At 41.6% G+C, this 18,946-nt stretch overlaps 1 protein-coding gene across 2 annotated transcripts; it reads left to right on the top strand.

The window, feature by feature from the left end:
* The first annotated feature begins 368 nt into the window (after nt 1-368).
* Nucleotides 369-17,640, top strand: FAM98A (family with sequence similarity 98 member A). 2 transcript variants are annotated; one of them, XM_030945920.1, is made up of 9 exons: nt 369-678; nt 874-952; nt 3,850-3,998; nt 5,476-5,610; nt 8,487-8,671; nt 10,094-10,174; nt 11,598-11,714; nt 14,123-14,290; nt 15,769-17,640. In XM_030945920.1, the coding sequence occupies exons 2-9, from the start codon at nt 900-902 to the stop codon at nt 16,519-16,521; spliced, it is 1,641 nt and encodes a 546-aa protein (XP_030801780.1). In that variant the 5' UTR covers nt 369-678; nt 874-899; the 3' UTR covers nt 16,522-17,640. The 2 variants fall into 2 exon arrangements, with proteins under 2 accessions (XP_030801780.1, XP_030801779.1); XM_030945919.1 differs by lacking the exon at nt 369-678 and adding an exon at nt 691-768.
* Nucleotides 17,641-18,946: the final 1,306 nt, after the last annotated feature.

Below are 18,946 nucleotides of genomic sequence, written 5' to 3'. Positions count from 1 at the left end.
CAGCGCCCCTAAACGCCACGGCCCGGCCGGGACACCGCTGCAGCCCGCGCCGCCAGGCCACGGAGCAGAGGGACAAACGAGACCCGCGGATTCCATTTAGTAATTAAACTGAAACGGCTTCGATTTATTAATTTTATTATTTTATTGATTTTATTCGGCACCCAGAGCCCTCGGCGAAAGGCTGTGTCGCGCGCAAGGCATGCCGGCATTTGTGGTCCTGGCCGTGGCGCGGGGTCCTGCAGGGTGGGGACGCACTTTCGCTCCCTGGCACGGTTTGACCCTTCCGCCGCCCCGTCCTCTCCTCCTGCCCCGCCCGTTGCCGCGACGCCGCCGGCCGCAGCACATTCCTGCGCGGGCTGCGCGGCGGAGAGGGAGGAGCCCTGCTTCCGGGTCTGTCCGTGCCGACGCCTGAACACAAAAGTGAGATCCTTGGCTCGTCCCGGCCTCCTTTCCCACAAAACCGGCCTGTTCTCCGGCCTCGCACCCGTGTCCCAGTTTAGCAATGGTGCTCCGCTCGGCGGATAGGCGGAGACCGCCGCGGACGGAGGCCGCGCCCATCAGGCACTATGGAGGGAGGCCCTAGAGAAGCCGAGTGAAGAGGGAGGCCGGGGGCCTGCGGCGCCGCGCTCCCCGCCCTGAGATGCCAACCCGGCAGTCGGCGGCGCAGCTGCGAGAGCGGTGCGTGGGGCCCGGGGAGCCGGGCGGGCATGGGCGGCGCGGGGAGAGCGGCTGCGGCGCCGGGAGCGCTGCCTCGCCGCACGGCAAGGGGTGAGAGCTGAGTCTCCCCCACGAGGCCGGGATGGGCTGGAGGAGGGGGGAATGGCGGGCGGTGGGAGTGCGAGTACCGGTAGCGCTGAGTGCCGTGTCGCGCAGGTCCACCCGTCGTGCCCCGCCGCAGGATGGAGTTCGAGCTCCTGGAGAACGATGTGCTGGAGTCGCTGGAGGACCTGGGGTACGTGTCCGGGGCTGGGGGTGCGGGGCGCTCCCGGTGCGGGGTGGGAGCAGAGGGCGGCCCGGCACGGACACGGCGCCGCTGTCCGCCCTGCACAGGCGGGGCCGCCCCGCTCCGGAGAGCCTCGACTCGGGGCAGCGCCTGGAATGGCCCCTTTCGGTCAGAGCCGCCCTCAGAGCCGGGCTGGTGATGGTGCCCCAAGGCAGACGGGCTGGCTTTCAGCTGCACGGCCCGGGCCAGTGAGTCCCTTCTCCGTGCGAGCTGATCCCGCTGATTCTTGAATGCCAGCTGGTCTCTTGCTGCTCTGTTCTGCACAGCGGCCCTAGCTGAGGGTGGGACAGGGTAAAGAGATACGTCAGACAATAAGAAAACTTTCAGGCTTCATATGGTTTTTTGGGAGGGAAGAATAAAAACAATTGCAAAAGAATTGCAAATAATCAAGTGGTTTTCTTCTTTACATTTTCTAAGGGGAATATAGCACAGGAACCTTTTGCTGTGTAAACCTGTTACTTTGTCAGAGTCAGAAAAGGTTGCATAAGTATGAAAGGGAGAGCGTGGAGAACATGTCCTGCTGTAAGCTCCCATGGCTGTAAACTGTTGAGAGCTCAGAGAACAGGCAGCTACAATTTCACTTCTCCAGCTGGTTGCATGCAAACAGCTGTATTTACTGACATTGGCCCTATTCCCATAAATCACTTTGTGGCTTGAGTCATTATGCTCCAACAAAGATTGTATTTCCAGGCTAAGTTAGTGGTGATGGTTGTAAAGCTTGACAAATAGGCTTCTGTTTTAGCAGGTATTTCTCTGACTGAAATGTGAAAAGGCAGCTCTGCCACAATGAAAATACTGTGATTGGCTTCTTTTTTTCTGTCATATGTTTAAAAGGCTTGAAGGAGTTGTGATTTGTGCAGTTACAGACAGAAAGTGTTGTTGATTTTTGACATAAATAAGTAAAGCAAACAGTGAAAGTAGTTGAACAAGTAACTATATGAAGCCAAATTGACAACAGTGAAAATGAGAAAACTTGGAGGATGAAAGACATGAGACCTCAGCAGCATTGGTAACGACTGGGAAAACTATTGCAAGTATCTAAAGGACTTCTAATCCTTGGTGTCTGGAAAGACTGGGGTGTTTGAGGCTTTCTGCTTTGGCAGTAGCTCTGTGGTCTTCATGGTTCAACTTACTTTTTCTCATCACATACTGAAGATATTCCTATCTATATATGACTTGATTTTTTTTTCCTCATAGCATTACATGTTAGAGAGCTGTTTCTTTTTGCAATTGTGCTCGAGGTGTTCAGATGGTGGCCTCTTGTCTTGTGCATCAGTTTGCTGAACTGTTGAAAAAGCAAACAGATGGGATAGCACAATGTTACTAAAAGAGAGCATAGCTCTGCAACACGTGCCATTGGCAGAAACAGAAGGAAAAAGCTGCTTGCAGTTGGGAATCTGCAAATTGGATTATTGGCCAGATTGATGTGTAGCTGAAGTCATAATTATAAGAAATAACACGCTCAAGATGTTACCTCTGTTAAAGAAAAGGTGCCTCTAGAAGATCTGAGCACGGACTTAAATCCCAGTCCTGCCAAAGCAAAAGGCTTGCCATTGCTTCCTTTCTACTTTGACCTGTAACTGGATGCTTCTGTTCTGAGTCCCAGATGTTCCCAGACCTACACATGTAGACCTGAGACATCTGTGGGGTGGGACTGGAGCTTGCTCTGATTATCCTCTTGAAGCATCCAGCCTACTGTGGTCATGCAGTAGGGCTGTAATACATGAGATTACAGCTTCCCACCAGCTGCCAGTAGATTAACTGTGGCACCAATCAAGCTGCTCTGTGAGGTAGAAGTTATTTTTGAGTGTGGCTTCTTCGTCTTCCTTGGCTGAAGTAACAGGCCACTACAGTGAAGGCCAAATCCTTTGTATGTGGTATTAAGCACAGGAGCAGAATGAGGAGAATTACATTTCAATTTGAGATTTTTTTTATTGCTGAGGTTTGCCAAGAGTTGCCTGGGCTCGTTGGGTTGTTGTGAGGTAGAGGGTGACTTTACCTGGAAGTTCCCAAGAGAGATTTCATTTGGTTATGAGCACTCTTGGATGTCCTTCTCTTTTGGGGGGCAATATATCAAAATAATATTGTACATGTTTTTCCTAAAATACTGAGGTAAACTCTGACTTGTGCTTCTACCTGGTTGATAAGGCAGCCTTCTCTCTACTCTTCATTCTCCCTCTGAGAGATTATCAGTACACAGATGTCCTGAAAGCTGTGTTTTCTAAGATCTCATCTACAAACTCGTGCTTTCTTTCATGAGATCTGACTTTTGGATTATTTTGCTTATGCAAAGAACTGATTCCATTAATTTTTCTTGTGTATATTTAGGGAGGTTGGTTTTTCAAGAGATGATTATGCAGATCACTTTTGTACTATTTCTATCAAAGGCTTTGTTTTGTAAGGCACCCCTTTCATACGTGATAGGAAGTGACAGAAAAGATGCACTTGTTCAGCAGTAATTATCCCACATGGAGAGCTCAGGAAGGATTCCTTGGGACTGCAGTTGCCCTGGATAGGTCTGTTGTCAGTAGCATCTTCAGGAGGTAGAGGCAGAGAAGTTGCCACTGTACATGGTAACATTCTCCAGGAGGAAACCTTTGATGATGATATTTTGTGACATGGTCTCTGTGATGGTAAGTTAAGATGCACACAAATTCTGAGTTTGCTCTGGTGTTTTCAGTGTGGTTCTTGCTACAGTTCAGTCCAGGAATCACCATTCCATGAGATCAGCACTGCAGATGTGTTGTGGTTGTTCCTCTCAATATGCATCCAGCATAAGATAAATCTGTCCAAGGTCACTGGTCACAGCAAAGATTAATAAACTGTGCTTTTGTTTTCCCTCTCAGTTACAAAGGTCCCTTGTTAGACGACGGCGCGCTGGCTCAGGTGGTCTCCCATGGAGCCAGCTCCCCTGAATTCACCAAACTCTGCGCTTGGCTGGTGTCTGAGTTACGGCTCTTCTGTAAACTGGAGGAGAACGTGCAGGCAACCAACAGTAAGTAGTCATAACTCCAGCACCAACATGCACTTAGTGTGTGTTCCTGCATGCCACAGAGATTAGGGCTGGCCATATCTCTTGTACCAGGGAGTATTGTCTGCACACTGCCAGATTTTGGATGTTTTCCACCTCAAGTTTGCCTGATGAACAGCCAGTAGAGGTTGAAATAATAGTGGCAATCAAAGAGTCTTTCTTCTGAAGTTAGCTTTTTCTGTTAATTTTTCAACCATATTGTCTTTTAAAGTTCTTAGATGGATTTAGGGAAACATTAATGCTAGTGAGGTTTTTACTAGATTGTGAGAATACTTTTATTTCAATGCTTTTATTTGTAATTTTGATGTCAGTGTACTACTGTTCAAAGTAACATTCTTGTGACTACAGTAATCATATCTTCTTTTTACTGTTAGTTCTCTTAACTCTGTGCTTGCTATGAATTTTTGAGAAGGAGCCTGAAAATTATTGTTTTTCATTTTGGTAGAGGAAACAAACTATAGCTTTCAGAAAAAAAGTTAATTTTGATCAGCTAGTCATGACAAATTTACAGATCAAATTATTAAATTGGTGTGATAACCCACATTCCTGAATATCTAATATATTAACTCATAATGCCTTTATGAGCTTAGCTTTGTATTTACTCAGTGGCCAAAGGTTGCTGCCTTTTACCTCAACGTCTGTTACTTTCCTTTCTCTTTTTGACATATTCATTCTTTCTTCTTTGAGTGTATTTCATATTCTTTCTCTGTAACAACACAGTATCTCACCCCTTCTAATAGTACAAGGTTCCTATTTTTTTGTTTTATGTAAAAATACAATCCAGAAGTCTTCCAACACCTATCTCAAATTCTTTAAACACAAGTGACAGAAACATGTTAGCTGGGGTACCATGAAGTCCTACCCTCATTTTGTATGTCTTCAGTTTAGGAATAACAGAAATTTGGGGGTGAAGTCTCTTTCCAAAAGATAAAAAAATGTTATTTCTCATCACTGGTGTGTTTTTTTAACCTAACAAATTCTGATTAGTTTCAGTAATTTTTGACAGAAATATCAGTCAAAAGTTTGGTTTATGTGACTTCCTTATTTTTAAAGGATATTGATATGAAATAAAATCAGTTGACAAATGTGAGCTTACAGGGAGAAATAATAGGAAAAAGTGAGAACTCATAAGCCACATTTATTATTCATGATAGTTTTTAATGTCCTCTTTCCTTGTAGAAATTGCCAGTGCCTGTCTGTTGTAGCTTGGAAAAGCTGTCAGTGAAGCATACTTTTATATTAATGGAGCATATCATGGATCCAAATAGGTTGTGCTGTGTCTTGCAGGAGCCCAAGAAATGCACTTGACCTCCATTGAAAATGGGACTTAATGTTAAATAGCAACTTGCACAAAATACGTATTTTTTTAAATAGCTAATTCATTCTAATCATACCCCCTATATATTAGCAGTGAATGAATTATTATTCTCTTCTTTCTAAGGTCCAAATGAAGCAGAAGAATTTCAGCTTGAAATGAGTGGGCTGCTGTCTGAAATGAACTGTCCATATGCATCATTAACATCAGGAGATGTGACAAAACGCCTTCATAATCAAAAGAACTGTCTCTTGCTGCTTAGTAAGTTAAAAGGGTGCTTGCAAGCAAACCTGATTTTCTGCAAGATTTATAGTATTGTTTCTTACACTTAATGAGGTACTGGTTTCTTTACCACAATGTACTACAGTGTAGATACAGTAAAAATAATGCATATTTTTAGGTAATTTACAGCATCAGAGTATTATACTTGTGGGTTTACCAGTCAATATGTACCAAGTATATGAGGGAAAATACTTTGAATGTTAACCTTTTTGACATTCACGAGCAAAAAGCCTGTCCTATCACTTCCCAAAAGACACAACAAAGAAGGAATTATTTGAAGACTTCTGCCAGAATTTAGCTGCTGAACTCTACTTAGCATGGTTGTAAAAATGACCACTAACATCAGATGGATTGTAATTTTAGAGGCTCCCAGTGTGATGACTTGCAATGTGCAACAAAACTTGAATTTTCCTACACAGACAGCAGTCAGAATTGTTAGGAAAGAGAGAATGTTTTATCCCAGCTCCCAGTTCTTTTGATCAACATCCTTAGTAAATAGCTTCACTGTTGCTTTCTGCTGACTGAAAGGAAATTAACATTAGCAATGGTGTCTTTCCTTTTCCACCCATCAGATCTCAATAGCTGAATTGTTTTTTTTTTCTCCTTATGAAATGTTAGAGGAGAAGAAATAGTACTTGAATTTGTAAAAGGTGTGTGATATTAATTCACATTACAATAAAAATATAAGCTTGAGTTAGAAACTGTAGTACTAATTTTAATCTAATTTTAAAATTAAGATGAGGTAATTTTTTATTTGCTTCCTCAGTTGCTGCTGATTCTTTAACTTTTCAAAACAGAAATTTAGTTCTGCCTTCTTCTGAGATACGGGAGCCTACTCTGTAAATAATTTCTTGTATTTCAACAGTAGGAGAAAGATGATTAGACTTAATCTGAATATTTCTTATAGTGTGTTTAAAAATGTCAGATGAAGTGAGATAGTTGTTTCATTTGAAATAGTTTGTAGCTCAAGCGATCTTCAGCTTGTTTTCTGTAAGCCAAGCCATTCAATAAATTTGGTTTGTCTGTGACACACTGTTTATCCCAGAGGTCCTTTGGGATGTACATTTTGGTAATATAAGGCTGTGTTCAGGAGCCGAACCCTGGTATCCCATCTGGCAGGAATGCTGTGTTTACTGTCAAATGTGCCAAATTGCAGTAGTGCCAAATTCCTTTTTTGTGTACCACCATAGCTGCATAGCTTTCTTTAGCTGTGTCAAGTGAACTTATTAGGTATCCTGTTGTATGTGAGCCATAAAACTAGTTTTTTTCAGGAGAAACAGGATAACCCTCTGTGAAATGCTAGGGTATTTTACATTTTAATGACATGCAGCACAGTTTGTCACTTGGAAGATGTAGCAGTATTGCTGGGAGATGAAAGCACCAAATAAACCCAAGTAATTAGGATTGATTGTCCTAATACGCAGCATCACTAGAATACAATGTTAGGCACTAGCATCTGCAAAACAAAAAGTACAGGAGTTTCAGGCTGGTTCAGAAAAGTTGTGCAAAAATAGAATAGCTATCTAAAGAACATTCATCTTAGTGATAGACTTAAAAATTTCTGTGATTGTTAGGGGAGGTTGAAGACAGCTTAAATATGATCTGTAAATTTTTGGAACAAAATTCTCCTGCTAGTTTCTTTTTCAGTAGGCCTGAAAAGAGTGTAAGTAATTGAAAGTTCAATGTAAGAAAAACCTGTATAAAGTGTTGCTGAAAGAGCTTACAAAGGATGCTTCACTGTTTTACATATTCTAAGAATTTTTTTATTTATAAGGTATTCTGTATCTTTAGGAGACGGCATTCTAGAGATCATTAAAATGCTGTGTTCTTTTCTTAATCTTTTTATCTGTCCCAGTTTTATAACTAATGAGCTTCTTTTGTATATCCGTGGGTTTACTTCCCTGCTCACAAGTGTGTCTGCAGTATCAGTTTTTCTTATTTTTAGAAGTGTTTATGTATATTATTACTATGGTCATTGACTATGATTAAGGAGAAAAGCATTGTTAAACTTGTGCTTTTTTTAAAATTCAAACCTTAAAGTTTTGACACCTGCAAACAATGGCTGTTTATATAATTGTAAATTTATATCGCTGTAAATGACACCTGATGCTGAAATTCTGGGCATATATGGTGTTCAGAAGTTGTGATTTTGATTTTTCTCTTTTTGTTTGGGGAAGGAGTTACAATGTAATAGTAGGCTCTTACAGTTCTGATATTGAAGAAATTTCAGCCATTCTAGCTTCTATTTCATCAGTCACAGCCTTTCTTTCTGAAGTTATTGTAAACATGAATTCTCAATAGTACTTCTCGCTGGGATTATTCTTCCACTCTATGTTTTGTGTGGGGAAGTAGAGGAGATTGATCTGACATTTCACTTCTCTCTACTTGTTACCTTGCTTGTTTCCTAGAACCTCAAGAAGCGCTTGCTTGTGTACCCTAAAATACACATCTCAGTCCCTCATCCTGCTTGTTTCCATGGTCCTAATTTCCTGTCTTTGCTGGGCAAAACCTGAAGGAAAAGAGCTATGCACTGTTGAACTCTGGGATTAATACTTGCTGGAATCATAGGGATTTTTTCCAGGCTTTAATTGGTTGTACTAAACCTGTCCTCTATTTGTTGTGTTTCTAGCACTGAACTCAGTGATTGTAAATACCAGTGTTCTTGAAGATACAAGAAAATTAAAGATACAAGATATCTTGAAGATACAAGAAATTTTGTAGATACAAAATTTCTATCCCTCTCTCTATCCAAAACAGTCAGTTTGCACATTTGTTTGTTGAAGCACTTGAGTTTTCACTGGCTCTAAAATAACTCTTTTATATCTGATTGTCAAATCTAATTTTTCTTACCCCAGCATACCTCATCTCAGAACTGGAAGCTGCCAGAATGCTGTGTGTGAATGCCCCTCCTAAAAAAGCCCAGGAAGGGGGTGGCAGTGAAGTCTTTCAGGAGCTGAAAGGCATCTGCATTGCTTTAGGCATGTCCAAGCCTCCCGCCAACATAACGATGTTCCAGTTCTTCAGCGGAATTGAAAAAAAAGTAAGATCCAAAGGAAGAAAAATTTGAATATTTATGATGTTGTTGTTTTGATGGAAACTAGTTCTGCTACCTGGGTGAGATTTGCCTCTTGTGAAACAGCAGTGTTTGAATTGTGAAGGAGAGTTAATGTGTTTTAATGCATATACAAAGAGTCAGAATGTTGAAAATTATTTTGAAGGATTTTTCCATGCCAAGGCATGAGGTCAGAGGCTGTTGCTATCATCGCTTTTCAGGGTAACTGCTCTAGGTTTTGATGCCATCACTTGTTGCAGAAGACATAGAAAGTGCTCATCCTGGGCCTCAGGAAGAATGTTAAAGAGAAATGTTTTTCAAGAAATACACCTAAACAAATTTGTACGAGAACCTAATGTTTTAAAGATATTTTGGTTAAAAGGTGGTGTAACTAAAGTAAAACATAACACCTTCTCCCTAAGACTTCATCATTTCTTGTGATTCCATTTATTTTTATTCCTTGCGTGTGTGTGTTCTCCAGGCTGTTGTGATTTAAAAAAAAAATTATTTCTGAGTAATTTTTATAAATCAGAGGAATTAAGTGGAATGGACTGTCCAGTGCACAGACCAAAGGTTGGAGACAGAAAGCTTTTAAATCACATTTAGTCACTTAATATGCAGGATAGGGGAGAGCAGAACAGCAGATAGGGAATGGCAGAAGACAGTCTTTAACTTTGAAGAACAGATATGGGTCCCTTCCAGTGCAGAGTATTCTGTGATTACAAAGCTCCTCCAAACAGTGCTATTTGAAAACACTTAGGTTTAAAATCCTAAATAAATTTTGCTCAGTATCATTGGAAAACCAGGTCACTGAATGTGTTAGATCACATGCTGGAATGAACAAGTTGGTGGTTTTTTTTTCCAAACTACTTTTGGAAGTTTTTGTCACTGCCACTCCATTTCTTCCCCTTTGAAGTCCTAAGAAATTTTGAGATGGGATAGATAATTTGTGTCCAAACTCCTAAAATGCAAAATAGTTAAAATTTCATACTGAAGATTTTTCTCCTTTTGATTGTATAGAGGAGGCCTTCTTTGGGTCATTACATTTTACATCATCTTAAAATAAGCTTTTTGATACAAATGTGGGTTCTTTTCTGGATTAAAAAGATGATGTGTAGAATAATCCCTATGACTTCAAGAGTAGCAGTACCTCATGGTGTCTTTGTTTTTACTGCTGATCTATTCTATAGTCCCTACTCTTAATTTTTAAATAATTATAGCTGAGACTACCAGAAATCTAAAACCAGTTGCTTTCCAAAAGAAGTGTGCTCTCTGTTCCAGAGAAAATAACTTGATATTGGAGGTTGCTGTGTCATGCCTTTCACTGTCCAACAGTCCTCTCCTTTAATATGAATCTTGAAAAACAATTTTTTTTAGCCAAAGCTTATATTTTTATATGTCTCCTCACAGCTGAAGGAAACTCTAGCAAAGGTTCCACCTAATCATGTTGGAAAACCTTTATTAAAGAAACAACTGGGACCAGCTCACTGGGTGAGTAGTTGCAGGTATTAGAGCCCATTTCCCTTTTCCAAGTGTGCAAAGTATTGATCCTGTGTTTTGCAAAATGATTTTTCTCTTTCTGAAGACAAGAAGATAATTTCTTGCAGTATAATGTATATGTTGGTGCAATAAATGTACAGCAACTGATAAGATCTTAGACTCATGAATCTCTAGGTCCAGGTGCAGGTTAAACTTTTCCAAAATGAGAGACCTACAGTGGTGGTGCTGACCAGCATGCTTGTGCAGTAGCTTAAACCTTCCTCTCCTGCCCTTTACCAGCCCTGTGTGTGTGATCTAGTCCTGCTGAGACGGTGGCATGTCTGCTTCTGGGGCTTCGTCTGTTCATAATGTCCCCCTCTTTTTGTCACTTGGAGTAGTCTGCTTCCTTCATAGCCTCTCCAAGAGGCAGTGAGTATGCAGGTAGGAGCTGGGAGAGACATTGTACACCCAGGCTGCAGAGCTGTGATCTTCTCCAGCTGGGATTTGTCACCTGCTGTGCTGGGAGCATGGCGCCTGGGTTAACCACTGCCGCTGCACCAGGCTCACAGCTGTAGCTGCTGCTGCACCAGGCTCACAGCTGTGGCTGCTGCTGCACCAGGCTCACAGCTGTGGCTGCTGCTGCACCAGGCTCACAGCTGTGGCTGCTGCTGCACCAGGCTCACAGCTATGGCTGCTGCTGCACCAGGCTCACAGCTATGGCTGCTGCTGCAAGACTTCAGGTCTCTCGTCTCTCTCACTTCAGGCTGAATCGCATCTTCCCCCAGCAGTCTGCTTCCTTCAGTGCTTGTATTGTTGAGACTGAGGGTGGGCCCCTCTGTTCTCCCTCCAGCTGGCCTCTTTAAATATACTTATTATTTCTGTGATGGTGCATATCTCACCTGCTGCTCTAACTAAACCACTGTCTGTTACCAGCTGTTTCTCATGATGGCTTTTTGCTGTAGGGCACTTTGTTGTTTTGGCTGTATGCAGACTGTGCTTTAATCAAGATCCTCTTGCAGTACTGTACTTACTTTTAGTCTTTATCTTTGCTCTGTCTTTATCCTTAAGCTTTCTACTTTTTAAGAAGGCACGAACATCCTGTTTTTAGGAGTTATGTATGCCGTTGCTTCAGCTTGTTGCCTGTAGTATCTTCTCACCTTTGTTTCTCTGTCCTGGTGGATGTTGAGAAGTGCCTCAGCAGTGTGTGCAGTTTTTGTGCTGTTAGAAATGGTAAAAGGCTGAATGAACATAAGCCTTGGAAGCTTCAGGAAAGTAACATCAGCAGGCACAGCTTGGCTGTGAGTCCATTTGACAAGGTAGATAATTGCAGTCTTAAGCCATGCATATTTTCTCTGTGTGATACTCTCTTTCGTCCACGTAGTTTATTAAGTAGAAACACTTTAATCTATAGATTGTTTGCAAATTTTTGTTTCAGGAAAAAATAGAAGCAATTAATCAAGCCATAGCCAACGAGTACGAAGTCCGAAGAAAACTGTTAGTCAAACGTTTGGATGTTACTGTGCAATCCTTCGGCTGGTCAGACAGAGCTAAGGTACAGACAGCTTGCTGTGAAGTCCTGGTTGATGGTAACACTTTATAATAAGTATCTCTGGAAAACTGCATCATTGTTTTGTCCTTCATGAGTCCAAAATAATCACAGGAGTTGTCTGGTTTTGTTTTGAGTTTTAAAGAAGTGTATGACAATGGAAGACGAATAAAAATATGTTACTTAAAACTGTTGGATTTTAAATCAGTCTCTAAAATGAGAAGTCAGACTGTATATAACTACACACCAAAGCCACTGGAAAAAGTAAAGATTACTGATCCAGCTGTGTTAAGAGTACCATGTGAAACATTAAGTGCTGTGTCTTATGTGATGGTAGAAAAGCATCTTCCTGTTGACCATCCCTTATCTTACTTTGTGCTGTCCACAGCAATCAGATTTCCCTAACTCAAATTGTGTCTGCAATCACAACTCCACAGATGCACATGAGAAAAGCTGCTAAGGCACTACTTCTTCTTACCTTATAGACAGGGTGATGATTTATGTGCCTCTTTTGTCTTTGAACTGTGCAAGTGGCTGTGACATGAGATCTGTTCTCCCTTGAGTACATGATACGTATTCTGCTTTTAGAAATAATTAACATGATTTCTCTATTTCCTATGTCTCAGAAAGAAATGACAGGGTTTTAAAAAATAGTAGATGTAATTTATTTTCCAGGACTAAACCAGATCTGCTAACATGGTGTTAAGTATACTGCTGATAGTGTTTGAGACAGAGTTATTAGTGCTAAACTGTGACACATAGAATCATTGAGTGTTTTTTTCTTGATAAGTGTTTGTTTTTTCAAAAAGCAGCTATACTTATTAATAAACTGTGACCTGTCCCATTTTGTTTCATCATCTGAGTAGGACTTCTACTGTTGTACTTTCTATTAAACCTTGTATTCTTCAGGCTTTTTAGTAGATGACTGAAGAACTAGCTGACTATCTAAGTATTTTAATAGTGAATAAAAATGAGCAAAAGTGTGAATTATGTTTTAAAACCAGGGATTTCTAATTCTGTTACAGCTTTGGCATCTTTATCCATGTGGTTTTGTGTTTTTTCTTAGGAATTCTCAGATACTTTTGAACTTGACTAGCTGCACAAAATATTTTCACAAAACCCACAAATTGTGTATATGCATTTATATCTATTAAAATGCAAATATTTTTAGAAGCATAACAATACAAATTTGGAGAATGTTGCTGTAGTATTCCAGAGACACAAAAGAGTTTGTTTTAACAGTAACTTTTAGCAAGATGATAATTTTCTTTTTTATTTGAAAAGTATCAGAATATAATCGTAAATTACTAAATAGCCACTTCTCCAGATGGTGGAAACACCAGGGAGAAAAACCCTTGCAGTCTATTATTAGGGATTTTTTTAAACTTAAAATTTCAAGTTTCACCTAAAACAGTATCATAGGACCAAAATACTGTGCTCAGAGCTCAGTCAAACTTACCAGGGAATAATACACTAGTAACTCTTGTGAATATTTTTGCTTCTACCTTTAGCCAGTGCCATATTCCAATTTGCTGCCTTTGGATGGAAAACAAGATTTTTTTTTAGGATTTTAAAATGTGCTTCTAAGTTTTTGCACTGTTAAGATATGTTGGGAAACCTGGTTTGCCTGTCCCCATTGCCATCATCTGCATTCAGATTGCAGTCTGTATATCCTGACTGCATCACACACTACACTCTGTTGATGACTGAAGAGAGATGAAACTTGTGTAGTAACTCATGTGTGATAGCACAGATTTCTCCTGTGTCTCAGCTGGAAAACTTTTGAGGTGTTCAAGAAAGCCAGAGTGGTTAATGCTGAAAGGCAGTAGAGGAAGAGACATTGCATACAAGGCAAAGTTGGGTGTAGGATCTCATTTCTAGCTCTGCCGGGCCTCTTGGTGCCTTGTCTTTGTGAAAAGCTGACTGGAGTGAAAAGTGAAATGAGTTAACAGGACTTTTTTCTGCTAAGGGCTGGAGATGGGGTGATGCTGGCCCAGCTGGAATGGGTACAGGTCAGGGTGAAGGCACAGAAGGGGGTCTGGAGGCTAAACACAGATGTGTTTCACTTTCAGTGTCTTCTGGATTTTAGCAGCAATTCATGTAACTATATGGCACACCTCTATTCTGTGTTTGACTGCCTGGAAATAATAGTTTGATGTGTATGTTGAAATTGTCAGCTCATTGGTGTCTTGGCATTTCAGTCAGAATTGTGTTTCCTATTTACTTAAGAAATTAATATGACAAATGCTAGTTTGATTGAAGTAATCCTAAGTTATAAAGTAGTTCTCACTGATTTTATATAACTTTTTCTTCTGTTTGCAGTAGTGGCTTGTTATTCAGTATTGATTTGATTCTTTTCATGAGATGTCCTATTGCTTTAACTGACTGGGTTTTATTTTTCTTTGCTCCAACAGAGTCAAACAGAAAAACTGGCCAAAGTCTACCAGCCAAAACGTGCCCTCTTGTCTACTAAGTGCACTATATCAATTGCAAATCTCTTGGCAGCTCGGCAGGATCTGTCTAAGATTATGAGAACCAGCAGTGGATCCATCCGAGAGAAGACTGCATGTGCCATTAATAAGGTACCTTTGGTGACAAATGTCTTGTTCTTTTAGGAATATTTAAGTAACTTGAATGTAGTAATAAATCCTATTTTTTTTCAGAATTGTAAGTGGAATTTGGAAATAAAGGATAAGAGATTTGGTGTTTATATATTACAGATAATGTATCAGTGGATTATGGATAGTGCAGTTTCAGCTTTTGAGGTTCACAGTGTCCCTTCTTTGGGGCAGTAAAAATTGCTGAAATACCTTGGATTACTTTCAGTGGGAGTAGGCCTGCTCTGTCTTGCTAGAATTACAAAAGCCATTACTCCACTGCTACCTGATTCTGCCACGGTGTCTAAAATAACATCTACATAGTAACTGTTTCTGGTCTGTGTAAATAGAATGTAATAAATCACAAGGCAAGGATCCCACAAATTAGATTGCCCTGAGTACACAAATAGATTACAATCAAGTGTATAGTTCTAATAATGACATGGGAGAAAAATGGCTTAGACTAAATAATTTAGCTTGTTTCAAAAATTATGACTTTACAAGAGTAATAGGCTCAAAAAAATATATATACTGAACTTGCAGCTCAGTAGCTATGTACAGCAGCATACTTGGTGCTTTAAAATTGTGGGGATAGGTGCATGCTCTTCTACCTTTTGAGTGCCAACTGTACCTCTGGTAAAGTTTTAATTAATTTTGGAGTGTGCTGATTTGGCCACAGCCCATCCTACCCAAAAAATTTCTGCACCATTTTAGTGTTGTTGGTGTGAAAGAAATTAAGTAGTAAGACAGGTTGACCCTTTCACCAGACTATGTATGTTGTAGTAGGAATGCAGTACTGCCCTGCTGCTGATGTATAATCTGTTAACTTATCTCCATTATCACTACTAAATGTTTTCCAAAACAGTAGTGTAAAATAGCAAAGTGGCCTACTTCCATTGAAGCTCCTTTGTTATATTTCTTCAAAACTTCAAGCAGTACAAATGTCCTGTCCCATTTTGCCTTGCTAAATTTTTAAGGTCACACCATCCTTAGACAGGTAAAGACCTCTAGAATCTTGTTCCACTCTGATCAGTGCTCACACCTGTCTGTTAAGTTTCTACATATCCTCACTGAAAAATAGAATTTGTTGCCCTTTATTTACCAAGTCAGTGGCTTCTACAGGAACTCAGAGCACTAGTTAGGAGAGAGAGTGTGTTGCATTGTACTTGTGCTTATTTTAGTTTAGCACTCTGCACTAATAAAGTGTTAAGTGAAAGACTGTGTTGGTGCTGCCCATGGTGGTGTGCCTGCTGTTTGACTTGTCTTGTTAGCAGTGCTTCAAGTACTAGATAATCCCTGTTTAACTTTTATTAACTGGACACAGAGGTCTGTCACGTTCAAACACAAAACTTGCCTGAATGTAAAAACCTTGGAGTGGGTGCTATCTGTGGTGTGTCTCAGTAGATGTGACTCTTGTGTGAGGTGTCACAACTCCTATGGCAGTTTTCCCTTTCCCTTTGCAGGTGCTAATGGGCAGAGTGCCTGACAGAGGAGGAAGGCCCAATGAAATTGAACCTCCACCTCCTGAGATGCCACCATGGCAGAAAAGACCAGAGGGTGGCTCGCAGCAAGGCGGTGGCAGAGGAGGCAGAGGTGGCTACGACTCTTCCTATGGAGGGCGGGGAGGTTACGACCACGGGGGTCATGACCGAGGAGGAAGAGGAGGCTATGACTCTTCATACGGAGGGCGAGGAGGTCATGAACAAGGGAGCCATGATCGAGGGGGACGAGGAGGACGTGGTGGTTATGATCATGGTGGCAGAGGTGGAGGAAGAGGAAACAAGCTTCAAGGAGGCTGGACAGATGGCGGAAGTGGTGGCTACCAGGATGGCGGCTACAGGGAGAGCAACTACAGAGATGCAGGTTTTCAAACAGGTGGCTACCATGGTGGTGGTGGCTACCAAGGAGGAGGCTATGGTGGCTACCAGTCGTCTTCTTATTCTGGAAGTGGCTACCAGGGGGGTGGTGGTGGTGGTGGTTACCAGCAAGACAACAGATACCAAGATGGTGGGTCCCACAGTGACCGAGGGGGTGGCCGTGGAGGAGGGAGGGGTGGCCGTGGCGGTCGCGGTGGCCGAGGAGGTCAAGGAGGCGGCTGGGGGGGCAGAGGTGGACAGAACTTTAATCAAGGAGGGCAGTTTGAGCAGCACTTCCAGCATGGAGGTTATCAGTATAATCAATCTGGCTTTGGACAAGGAAGACACTTCACCAGCTGAGGCTGCTAAAAATTCACACTTCAGCAGAGCTCACATAATAGAAACCTGGTTTCAGAGGCCTGACTTAAATGCTGCTTGAATTAGTACAGGTTTGTACGCAGCAGGTAGAATCTCTTTGGGTGGGATGTTTTGCATAGAGCAAAGCACAATTTCGTGTAGACCTCTCCTCCCCACCCACCTCTACCTGTCTGAATGAAAGACATTGTCACTACCCCCTGCATCCTAAACATCAACTAATAGCCATGCTTTTTGGATGTTGGACTGGTTCCCTCTGCTCAAAACACTTTTGTTCTAAATATGCCTGCTGTGTTTGCCTTCTATTTTGATTTGGAGAAATACCAAGACCTGTCAAATTTGTCTGTTATAGTACACAGTAGAACTTCTGCATTTTCTCCCCCAAATCATTGTAGAGTTACATGTTCTAAACCAGTCTGGAGTGTTGCTTTTCTTCTTGCTGACCTCTTGTTTCAGTCATGATGCTGTTACAGTGCGTGTGCGCACGCACAGGGAACTCTGACAAATGGGGTTTTGTGTTATCTGAGCTCTACTGTGGATGCCATGTTCAGTAGCCTTATCTCCTGCTAAACCACGTTTTCCCACCTGCTCAACAATGAAGACTGACCGCCGCCAAAATCTGCAAAGATCATTTCAAACTAAGCTAAATTGTGAACCGATAGTGTGTGTAGGCCTGTAGTTAGGTGTAGCAACTCAAACTGACCTGCATCCATCCAAAACAAGTTGCTCCTCCTCCAAACCTAATTTTTACTTGAAATCAGCTAGAAGAAATGACAAACTGAAGTTTATTTTATTTACAAGTTCAATACCACTGGCTCAGCAAATCTAGGGCAATTTGTTTTGGGGGTTGTCTTTTTAAAGAAATGCACTACGGCCTGGGAAGATTAGTTCCTGCCTGGAGGAAGCCCTTTTATTATTGCTGCAGAAAACAAAACCTGGCTGAGTTTGGTGTTCTAATGTTTGGGTTTTTTTCTTTACTGAAAGCCACATAATGCTTCTTGCTGGGTTTTTTGTGTACATAAACATTGTCAAAAAGCTGTGAAAGAAAATGGCTGAAGGTGTGCTGTTGTATAAAAGGTGAGCAATAAAAGTATCTGTATGTTCTGTTTGCTTTAGTTTCTTTTCCTTGACAGTAAAAAGCAGTTGCTACAGTAGCTGGGAATTCATGGGGATTTCTGTCTTCTTCATCTCTTTTTTTATTGTAACCTATTTTATATTTTGTAGTTGTCCCAGCTGTACCATGCATTCTGCCCTTTGAGGGGCTGTCAGAACAGCAGCAGGTGGGAGGAACTGATGTTCAGTTGCTCTGACTTTTGTTCTGTTCCTCCCTCTGACCTGGTGTAGCAGCTCGTAGTACTCTCTTACTGTGTAAAGTTATTCTTAGGCTCTGTGAGCACGTGTCTTATGCTTCTGCATGCCATGTGAACTTGGTATGCTGCTTCCTGATGCTCTCCAGCCTTGTGGAAATGCAGGTTCTTGCTACCATGCTCAGATCACAGTAGCAGAGGCTGTGATGATGGCAGAGTCTACCTGTTTTGTCCTCGGGGGTAAATCCAGATTGATGCAGGCAGGAGGAGTTCCTTGGCTAACAGTAATACATGAGTATCTGAGAGAATCTCTCTAACACTGGTGTTGCTGTAATTCAAGGTAGTCATGTAACTAAGCTAAAAAAACACCATTTAGAACTGATTTGCCTGTATTTCATGCCACAGTCAACCTGAAAATGTTTGGTTTATTGCAGCCACTAGATGCTGCTAGTGATTCACGGGTTTGGAAGCAAAGGTCCTTGAGAAAGGCACTTGGGAATCTGACTTCATGCTTTTCTCCTTTAGTGTTTCAAACAAATCGAACAAGCCTGATAAGGGAAAAGCTTTCTGTATTGAATCCAGGTCTTTGAGAATCACTGATACAGATCTATCTGTGCCCAGCACCGTTCAAATTATCAGCATCTAAAACTGAATGTTGCTGCTTCACAAAGGTTTATTGATGATTTCTTACAGCAGCAGTCTCCAGAGAAGGTGTCTCCCATGTAATACTTTGTCGTGAGCATTAGCTGCATTCCTGCAAAAATAAGTAGTGGGTTTTTTTTAAGAATTAGGGTTCCTACATAGGGGTCAGTCCTGGACGAGCAAATGCAAAGAGATTGACAAATTAAAAGAGCCTTTTGCTGGGAATGTAATCTCTTCAAGCTGACAGCTTCTGCTCTTCTTCACACTCCTCAGTGTAAAGAGGATGGTGCTTTCTGTCAGTGCAGTGAGAGTGCTGTAAACTTGTTCCTAGCAAGAGGGAACTCAGGAGGCTCTGCTGGAGTTACATCAGTGCCTTCAGAGCTTGCTTTCTGTGCCAGAACTGCCAGTTCCTCTGCAAGACTAGAGCTGTTGCTGCAGTGCAGAGTCTCACCTTTGCACAC

This window comes from Camarhynchus parvulus, chromosome 3 (genome assembly GCF_901933205.1).
Source record: "Camarhynchus parvulus chromosome 3, STF_HiC, whole genome shotgun sequence".
NCBI classification, from domain to species: domain Eukaryota; kingdom Metazoa; phylum Chordata; class Aves; order Passeriformes; family Thraupidae; genus Camarhynchus; species Camarhynchus parvulus.
Note: the sequence above shows the minus strand (reverse complement) of the source record. Positions and strands in the feature narration are given on the sequence as shown.